General features: G+C 40.4%; 2 protein-coding genes across 12 annotated transcripts in view; both read left to right on the plus strand.

Moving 5' to 3' along the window:
* Window positions 1-479: 479 nt before the first annotated feature.
* unm_hu7912 (un-named hu7912) lies at window positions 480-8348 on the plus strand. The gene is made up of 2 exons (XM_076104921.1): window positions 480-658; window positions 3712-8348. Exon 2 carries the CDS (start codon window positions 3764-3766, stop codon window positions 6971-6973), a length of 3210 nt encoding a protein of 1069 aa, XP_075961036.1. The 5' UTR covers window positions 480-658; window positions 3712-3763; the 3' UTR covers window positions 6974-8348.
* Window positions 8349-10188: 1840 nt separating this feature from the next.
* Window positions 10189-10829, plus strand: part of gapvd1 (GTPase activating protein and VPS9 domains 1) — a 28053-nt gene continuing 27412 nt past the window's right edge. For 10 of the 11 annotated variants that reach the window (XM_076104296.1, XM_076104298.1, XM_076104300.1 and 7 more), the window contains exon 1: window positions 10195-10351. The gene's annotated coding sequence lies outside the window, so the exon portion shown is untranslated. Of the gene's footprint in view, window positions 10352-10829 lie in introns of all 11 variants that reach the window. The other variant, XM_076104307.1, reaches the window with a different exon arrangement.

The following is a 10829-nucleotide window of genomic DNA, read 5'->3' on the forward strand; positions in this document are numbered from 1 at the left end:
TACAGTATACTGGCACAAGGCTGATTTTTCTCATCACCGTGTATAATGCATGTGCAACAGTGTAGGAGGAAGATAAGAAGTGACCAGTCAAGAGTAGGCGATGCCTAATTCTGCAGGCAATTTTTTTAGTCTGTCTGCAAACTTTCTAAAAATGTAAATGTCAGAATCGCTTTGCCTCGCGATGAAGAGAGCTGATTACAAAGCACCTTACACTGCAGGAGGACACAAACAAACAGCAGTTCCCCCGGAAATGCCCATGCAGTAGTCCTCCGGGCTCCATGTTCCGAGATGAACGGAGAGACCGCATTGCTGTTCCGAGACTGATCACCCACCCCTTGCTTCTTCCAACACCCCCAACCTCTCCTCCCTCCCTCCCCATAAAAACACGCACAACCACGCCTCCAGAGGCTCGCGCACAAGCGCAGGCTCAGACACACCTCCTCTTTCCCCTCCATCACACACAAACACACGCACACGCATAAAGCCATACGCGACTCTGAGAGCATCGCTGGGTGAAGTATACAACATGTAAGGCAGCATGAAGGACGAGTGCTCGCCTCCGGGAGGCTTACGGCAGGGCTGAGGCTGCACCGCGCGGAGAACAGGCGGCACAGACTTCACCATGTTCACCGCATACGATCTACTCAATGGCGAGACGGTAAGGCCCCTCTTTCACTCGCGCAATCGTTCATTTCCAAACTTAGCCAAAGTCATCCCCCCATTCCCGGCGGGCTCTGTCCTGGTTTGCTTTTTTTTTGTTTGTTGATTATCTGCAAATTATGTAATTCCCGGCTCAAAGGCATTAGGTCAGCCACAGAGGATGGAGGGCCGTTCGTGCCGCAGCACCAAAATAATAAGGGTGTCGAAGTGCGTTAGAGCAAGTATTTGGTAACGCGTCAAGGCTCAATGCGCCTCGGTATGGCCCCACGGGGAGGTTTCAGGCGAATCGGCATCACATTTGTTATTGTGTGAAAATAGTGAAATTGGCAGAATACAGTCGAAGTTTTTAGTTATTGTTACAAACTGCCAAGCTAATGAATATGAATTAATATTAAACTGCACGTAGAACCATAACCTCATGCAACCAAAATGATATGCTTGCACAGGAAAACAGCCTTTGGCTCTATAAGCTATTATAACAATATCATTGGTGTATCCTTTGATATAAGGTCAATATAAAGTTGCACTTGTGTGTCACAGGTGGATTTTGCCCACACAGACAATATTAAAGCAATTCATAATGAATGGGAGTCCATTTTTTTTTCCAGACTGAAATAGTGCCCTGAGTGTGCAACTCCAGCAGTGTTAGATGGTTTCTTTGCTGTGTGCTGTAGCCATGGAGACAGTGTGTGGCATGCGGTTTTATACTTGAGCAGGAAAGTGTAGTCCCTTTATGCAAGAACATCCTTAGACCATGAGGATAAGTAGAGGAAGGGATACATGCATTTAGTTAGCCCAAGCTTCTCATCCTGTCCTCTAATTTAACACAAATGTGCTATTTTGTCTCATCTTCAGTCCTAGATCATTAACATATTAACACTTTACTTGATTTCCACAGGGACCTAAAAGTGTGTCTGGGGGGGTCAGTAGTGATGTCAACAGTGATGTAGACCTACTTAATTGATTTTGTTATTATATTAATCTCTTATGGCATTTTGTTGCATTGCTATTGGGACTTGTACAGCTGCTTTGCAGGACTATTTTCACAGTCTCTTGAACACATTCATATCTCCTTTAGCAACATCATTGGAGACAACGTGACGGGGAGCTATTGTTCATATCCACTGATGTATTGAAGCTATAGCTGTTTGAGGACAGATAGATTGTGGAAGTGAACTTCTCCCTGAATGTTCAGCCTTCACATCCTGCACCTTATTGGGCATATTTTTATGCTGTGTAATAGATTGTCTCAGTCTCATCAAGGTCCTTGCCATCTTGCTGACACCTCACCTCATTTAAACCTAGAATAATAGGAAGATGATGGTAAGAAAGCAAAATTGATTTAAGGAACTTTTTCCCCATTTAGTGGCATTTAGTATAAACTTCAGTACCCATACAATCATCATTTACATATTCTTCACTGATGGGATATTAATAAGGAATTTATTCCTGCTATTTCGGCACAACTGACACAAAATGTATCACAGTTGGTATTTATATTATAATGATTTCGGCCATCAATTATCATTAGTGACCATTAGTCCCAACAGTGATATAACAGCTGATGTCTGCCTGTGTTTTTAAGAACAGCAGACTTTTGGGAAAAATATTTTTTTTTACAGGATTTGAAAAGACGGGGAAATTTGCTTTTGAACTACAATTTAATTCCTGAATAGATTGTTCTACAATTGTTGGATTTAGCAAGTAAAATTGAAGTCTCGAATTACCTGTGCAGCTGAAACACAGGCACTAAAAGACTTCTAAAGTATTTACTACTATGAAATGAGACAAAACGCTTCGTAAATCGAAAGAAAAGTCATTCAAATTGATTATACTAAATTTAGGTGATCCATCTTGACAACTGCTCTGTGATCTGGTTTTCATTTGCAATGTTTTCACCTATTGACATTCATTCATGCATGTCTAAAAACAGTGTTTTGAAATGAAATGAACCTTCGCATACAACTAGCTGCTGTGTTTATTTTTATTAGGAGCAGCAAAATACACGCCGGTATCTTATAATATGTATTTGAAACAAACAAATCTAAGGAACGAGGCAAAGCAAACAATAAAAATTGTTGGTTTGTCTGTCACGGTTAGTCGTGTGTGAAAGGACTCGATATTTAGGTGTGTTGTGGAGACATGACAGGGGGATGGCTGGTCAGTCCTCTCTCATCACGATGAACAGATGGTAACTCAGCATTAGCTTGTGGGTCGTGCCAACAAGGACGCCCATGTGTATATCATACGTAAATCCATTGTTGAATAATTTTGTCCATGAAAGTATTTAAAGCCCTTAAAAATATACTTAAGCATAGATTCACAGCAGTTTTCTGTATATTATTAATTTATAAGATGTAAATTATTCAAACAGTAGAAAACAGAAATGCTTTGTTGCATTGCATTTTTAAAAATTGTTAAAACAAGGGCAGCTCCTTTTACATTTTGAGCTGTCTAATATAGGTCACAGGATTTAATGGTAAACCATGATATGCTGCAATTATGCAGTAAGATGAAAGATCTCAGATCATATTTTCATTAGAAATTGGTTTAAAAAGCTTTAAGATTATTGTCTACTAACATGTTTAATGATTAATATACCAACCAAACAATTTTACCAAAAATTTGGTATTATGTCATATAAGTTATGTTTTGCATTTTCTTTTAATACAAAAACCTTCAAGTTAGCAGAGCAGGATAATGTGAATAGTTCATTTTAGCGTACAGTGTCTCCAGTCTGGTCAAAGCCTCAAATATGCTAAATTATCTCATGAGATGAACTTGGTTGGCAAATGATCTATACATCTGTTAAATATATACTATCATCATGACAGGCGTCTGTATCATGTGGTCAGGTTGTTGTTGTACAGATTCACTTCACTGATTAAGCTTTATAGATGCTTTTTGATAAAACATATTAGAAAGTCTGTCGAGATTTGTTTCACATACTAATCAAACATATGCTGATCTAACTATTGCCGTAAACAACTCACTGTACATTTAATTTGCATTGAAGGGTATCTGTTTTCTTCTCTCTCTTTCTTTCCTCAGGCTGTGTTGATCTTGAATCACACTGAATGGAGAGCATTGAAGTACCTTTAAGATGACACGAACGCATCCCCCTGATATACTGGCATCAACACTATATCGGGACTTTACTCTAAATCCCATCAGCAACCACTCGATTTCTCTCCACTCCTCCCGGCAATGTGACTCGAAAATGATAGACAAACCAGAAATCATCAACAAAAGACACTGCCGTAGCTTTGACTTCATTGAGTCACTGGATGACCCGCAGTCCCTCTCTTCCTCAATGGAGTACCCTTACAAGAGGGCTGAGCATCAGACAATAAACAAAGATCAAATGTGGAATGGACTAGATCAACCGGGGCACCTTCGCTTTTCGTCTCCCGATCTGTTCAACACCAGACAGTTCCAGCAGCACACCAACCAGGATAAAACCAGCCATCTTACATGGTCAGACTCTAAAAAGAGAACAAGATCTAGAAGCGCTCCAAGAATTAAGTCCACTCTCACCCCTGTGCCCATCTCAGTGTCCCCTCCAGGAGCCAGGAAGGGGAGGGATGCACCTCAGGCTGCATCAGATACCTTCATGACTTCTGAAACACATAGAGAATCCTACTCCTCAAACAAGGCTTTTTTGAATGATGTACATCCTATCAAACTGCAGCCTCAGACCCCCCTCTATGTCTCAGACTGTTTTGAGCAGGGTAAACCAGATAAACCAGCCATAACCCCTCATGTCAGGTGCCGTGTTGACATTAAACCAGATGCTGCTGTACTGCAGCACACATCTAGGCAGGTTCCCAATGCACGAACTGAGCATCCTTGGCAGCGATACTCCCAGGCCAGTAGCAGTAGAGGTTTGTATGTACCTCGACAGATGGTGTCCTCACCAACACCCACTCCGAGTGAATGCTACAGTGGAGATTTTAGACAAGGATACCACTATACCACCAGCATGTCTCCTATCTCATACCAGCATCTAGACATGCACAGAATGCCTTCACCAACAGCACCATATCTGAGTCAAGAACAAAGAGCTTACTCAAATCCTAACATACCAACCAAGTTTTTCTATACAGAGGACCCAGTTCGGTATCAAGTCCATCCCTATTCTAGAGCATACTTTCAGGATGACCGGTCCAGTCTAACCAGCCATGGTAGTACAATGACTAGTCAGTATGATCCAAGGACTCGATGGGTGCACACCCTTCCTGTCAGGTCGTATTACCCAGAAAACCTTTCCAACAGAGAACCAGCAGACTCTGTATATAATAGGCCTTACTCTACCAGTGAGGCAGGATCATACTTTTCTCAAACTCCACTATCTAAACCTTACTATGGAGAGGATAACCGATCCAATCCATACTATATGAGTAACTCAAGGTTGTTTTATTCCAAACCATGCTCTCCTGAGGAGCAGTACTTTCCATCAAGGCCATACCATACGGAGGGTCGTCGACACCCTCGAATGTCGCAGGCCTTTTCAGATGACTGGTATCGCTCGAGTATATCTGGTTACTCCAACCAGTCCTCTCAGCACACACCACCAAGAGTAAGGCAAGACCCCAGTATACCCCCGTGGTTTACTAACAGCTCTGTGGAAACAAGTAGATTAGGAGCAGAGGTCAGAAACCACTCCAAGTCTTGGGACAATATTCTAAATCCACGGCACGAAAGAGAGCAATCAGTGCCCCGTGGTCGAAGCTATGAGAACCTGTTTCACCAAGCAAAGCATGCAGCATCCTCTGACATACAGAGTCAACCTGTTATACTTAACCTCTCAAGTTCACCAAGACGCTATGCTGCCCTTTCGCTCTCTGAAAGCTCGTTAGAGAGGGCCTCAAGCAATCCGTGGAGGAATACCAAGAGTGGGCACTGGTTTGTAACTCCTGAGATCACCATAACAGATAATGACTTATGTGCAGGCAACAGCAAGCGGCGTGATGTGCATTCTGTCAGCTGGGATACGTCGGACGGTGAAAAGATACCATCTCCAAGAGTAATGCATCACAAGCAGCCACAAAATACACAGGACATAACCAAAGAGAGGAAACACAACAACTTCTCCCTCCAGCAGAGTCTAGAGCAACTTGACGAACTCTTAGCTGATTTGGTCGTTGATTACAAACCACCAACTAGCAGAAAGTCAAGCGAGGACCTTTTAGACCAGCTGAAGCATTTAATTACTGAAGATGACAACAAAGATAGAGGATCTTCTGGACTGGAAAACATAGGATGCCTGAACACACAGCTCCCCTCATCTAAATCCAGCCCTGACACAATCAAAGACCCTGATAGTGGGTGTGATGCTTTACAAAGGAGTGCAGAAGAATGTTCTCCAGACCACAGCACAGATGAGGACGACACTATGGTGTGCGCTAACAAGAAGTGCAACCGGATTGAGAGTATGTTCAATGCCTGCTTGTACTTCAAATCATGTCACAGTTGCTACACCTTTTACTGCTCACGAAACTGTCGCAGGGATGACTGGGAGATCCATAAGGAGGGCTGTCTGTACGGCCGTGTGAACAGTGTGTGTCGACACTCTCTTAAGTTCTGTAGAGAGAATACAGAGATCCACAAAGCCTTCTCTCGCGTTGCAAAAGCTGGCTATCTCTCCAGAGGGAGAGGCGTTCTCTTTCTGGGTTTTGCTAATCCGGAGACAGCTGACAACTTCCTTCAAGTTGGACTCGAGAGCCTCCTCATGTCTCCCACATACCTATCTCTCAGAGAGCTGGATGGCTTCAAGGACAACCTAGGCGAATACTGCAAGGAACTGCAGCAGGCAGGTAACGAGTATGACCCCAATGAATGTTTCCTTCTGAATGTATCCGTAGCTGTTGGTGAACTAGTGCCTAACAGACCTTCACCAAGGGTCCCAGCACCAACAGTTCGAAAATATGCAAAGGTGTCCTTGGCCTCCTCAAGCCCTGACAGAAAGGTACTCAGGAAGGAGAGTGAAATGGAAACTCTCATCCTCACTCCACCTCCAGGCACACCAGACATTGACAAGGAGGGAGAGGAGGGCAGGAAAGCCAGAGAGGTGTGCTTTGTCAATATCCAGCGTGAGCTCAGGACCAGGGGAGTCTTCCTTCGTCACGAGTACCCCAAAATCTATAATCAGCTGTGTGAGTTTGTGGAGAGCAACAAAAGGTTCACTCCAACTACAATTTACCCATTAGATAAGAGAACAGGGAAACAGTTTATGTGCATGATCATGGCTGCGTCCGAGCCAAGAACACTGGACTGGGTTGGTACCCCTCATCTCTTGGATGATATTATATAGGACAGCACTAAATAGTTATGATAATGATGTCACCTACACTAAATGTACATACTGTAAATACATGATGTTGCAAATTGAATATTGATATGGAAATCTGTGTATATCTGTGACCAATCTCTCCTACTGTCTCTCTATCTTTCTCTTATTTCTCTCTGTTGTCACACACACCCACACACATACACACACACAAACACTCACTCATACAAAGACAAACACACGTACAGTATATACTCACACTTTTAAAGGATGCCCTATGTTGTTTTTGGCTTGTTTTGATCCTGTTGCACTCAGAAGAGTTAATAGCCTGCATGTAGACTAGTCACAAGTTACCCAGGTGTTTAAGATGTAAACATGTATGATCCGTGCAGTTTCTGCAGACAGTGTATGAAGCACACAATATTTATGAAATAAACATTGCATTGCCACCACATAATAGTAGGCACAGCCATGTCTCATATTGTAACATTTATCCATTTTTGATTTCTCAAAGAAATTTATATTATAACTTGTTACAGTGGTTGTAATATTACAGCTGTTTATTTGTACTTAAGTATTATTTCCTAAGTATATTAGTTGTGTGGGTACGTTTTGATTTGCCATGTTAATTATTGTTTGATAGACAAAGAAGTACAATCATACCACATATTTGTTTCCCACTTGATTAAGAATTTTAGTTGGCGCTTATTTCATCTTGTGATAAGACTTGATGTCATTCTTGTATATATTGCTTTGTTTGAAAGTGGCCTTCAGTCGAAAAAAAAATGCATTTGACACAAAGCAATGTATAGGTTTAGCTATTTCTAAAGGCTTGACAGTTCTTGACTTAGGTTGTTTAAACTACCATTGTAAATGAACAATTATTTTGCTCAAAGCATGTTATTTATATTCAGGTATTTTAATATGGATATTGCTTATAATTATATTTATGTTAATGAGGTACCATTTGATGCTTAGACATGTAAGAGGTATATATATATATATATATTGAATATTAGATAATTTGAACATCATGTCCTGACCTTATTGTAACTAATACCACAGTATGTTCTTCAACAATATGCAATAAAAGAGCAACCTTAATATCTATATTGTAAAATCCTATTTTATTATTAATATTGAATGATTCCCTGGAGCCAAGAGCTGCAAAGACCTTGTTTGCACTAAAACATAAATTATGAAATAAGAATGTTCCTAACACAGCTGCAGCACTGAACCCAGATGTGATGATATGCCTGCTTCCATTGCCATTGTTGACTAATCTAAGGTTGCTCTTTTACTTGATTATATATCTTTGTGAGAGACCTTCCTTGACTTTCTATTTTGTGATGTTTATAACTCATATATAAATATAGAATAAATGGAATTTAACAAGTGACTTTGTGACTTTGTATTTATCTTCTTGGGTACTCCTTATTCGGCAATTAGATTGACATTGATCAGCATGTCTGAAGACATCAGCCGCCTGTCCCGTTCCTTCTTCAGCTATGCTTAAGTTTTCCTACATGGTTTTATGACACACATGCAGGAGTATTCACACAAAAAAACCCTTCCCGTTAAGGGATAGTTAAACCCCAAATCAAAAATACACAAAATTCCTCTTATCTTTAGTGCTATTTATCAATCTAGATTGTTTTAGTGTGAGTTGCCTAGTTTTGGAGATATCAGCCGTAGAGATGTCCTCCTCCAATATAATGGGACTATATGTCACTAGGCTTGTGGTGCGGTTAATCAAGGTAATCCACAGACCGTGTGAGCTGTTTCATGTAGGAACTATTTACTTTCAGCCATTCCTATGAAACTGCCATTCCTATGAAACTGCTCTCAACAATGGCTGTGGATTATCTTGAGTAACAAGGTCATGATTTCTTGATAAATAGCACTAGGCAAACAATAGCAATAGCAAAGTACATTTACATGAGTATATTATGAAGACTGTCATAATATACATATATATATATGTATATTATGACTTGAGTTTGAAATTGGCTGATGCTTGGAGATATCCTTATCCAGATCCTCTCTTTATTCTTTCAACTTTTTTTTTTAAATATACTAATGTGGTATAACATGTCTGATTTGAGTTACTCTAACAGGTTGTTGACTCAAGGATTTTCCAGAGGTGTCCTTCTTCTTTGTTATTAGACCACCACCTAGTGGTAGAATACATGTATTCGTTTTTCTTCACCCCCATTTGAGCAGCACTAAACCTAGATCATGTCCATATATATGTACGTCAGTGCATGTTAGTGTAGCTGTAACCACACTATTTACTGGCTCAGTATGTGTATTTATTCAGTTCAACTTATTCTTTAACCGGCTTGAATATTTTTCTGTAATGATCTCATCTTGGCTCTCTGCAACAACTCTAAATCCAGCAAAGTACAATAAATAGTAACCATATGTTGCCATATTAATCCATCTTTATATATACAGAACATTTGAAAACACATTACAATGGCACTGCACCGCACACAAAAATAAAAACCGTGAATACAGTCAATGAATCAAATTATTAAATGGACACACACAAGCAAATCAGGGAGAATTCATAAATCATAAGCTATTATAACAAATTAGATTTCAGTCAGATGTAAAATCCAGAGAGAGGATGAGCTATTGTTCTTTTCAGTTTTTCTCTATGGGATGTGGCCCCTGATCTGTTGCTCTTAAGCATTTATTACATTTTTTTGTCTAATCTGAGTGATTGCAACATCACAGTGTATGTACGTTTTCACTATAATTTGAATTATACTGTTTTATTTTCCCTGTATATTCAGACTGGGCAAAGATACAAGTGGTATTAGTAAACCAAGTTTTTTTGTTTTTTTTTACAAATTAAATAATATTCAACATTAATTCAGTGCAACAAAATTACCTCTGTGGCACAGGATCCAGACAGATTGACACTCGGGTATTTACAGGATTTTAAGCCAAAAATCTCAAAAAAAAGTGTAATTTTGGAGAGAATATGAAGAACACAATACCGCTATATGACGAGGATATCAACAGGAATTACAATTGTGTTTGTTATCCAGTAAGATATGACATATAGCTTGTGAATCAGAAAATCCCCAAATATTTGGTTGTAGTATGTCGTTTTCCATTTAAAACTGGGGTAGGATTTGTCAGAAATTGCACAAACTATTGTTACAGACACATTATCATGTGTAGGCCTGTAGGTGGAAAAGCTTCCTTTAACAAGCCTTTGCGCATGCGGGGTGCGCATGTCTCCTCGTGATGACAGCAAATGACAGCACTGTTCGCTCCTGCAGAAGCCAGTGTGAGACGGCTAACACACAATTCCTCTGACTCGAGAAATCTTTTGATCGGCCGTGTTTAGAGAAATAGCGAACAACCGGTAAACGCTAACAACAGTCGGTAAGTTGCTGAATTTACGTTCGCATGTTTTGTTGATCAGATTTGGACACGGAGGAGCTTGCAGCCTAGAGCTAAGCTAACGTAGCTAACTAGCTTCATCGTTAGCTCACCCTGCTTGACTAGCAAGACGAGTTCAACTTGGTTAACGTTAGCAGGCTACTGCTATAGGGTTGGCCAGCTCACCAGGTTTCTGTCTGTGCTCCTTCTCAAATCAGTGCAAACGTAAGCCCGTCTTGACTTGTGCCAGTGTAGCTAACACCTAGGTGTCCTGGGTTGTGTCAGTTTCCTTCATAGCATTTATCGTTAGTTGACCTAACGTTAGATACGTGGGTTATTTGATATGTTTCTCAGCTCGCCTGACATTAGCTTAACATAACTCATCTCGATGTATTGGCTAGTAAATTACCAAATCAAGGACAGTCTAAACTTGCATCTTAACGTTAGCACGTGGAAATGTTTTAGCTTTAGTGTCAAGTGT

The sequence above is a fragment of the Anarhichas minor genome, unplaced genomic scaffold (assembly GCF_050575085.1).
Source record: "Anarhichas minor isolate MPS153535 unplaced genomic scaffold, ASM5057508v1 ptg000030l, whole genome shotgun sequence".
In the NCBI taxonomy this organism is placed as follows: Eukaryota; Metazoa; Chordata; class Actinopteri; order Perciformes; family Anarhichadidae; genus Anarhichas; species Anarhichas minor.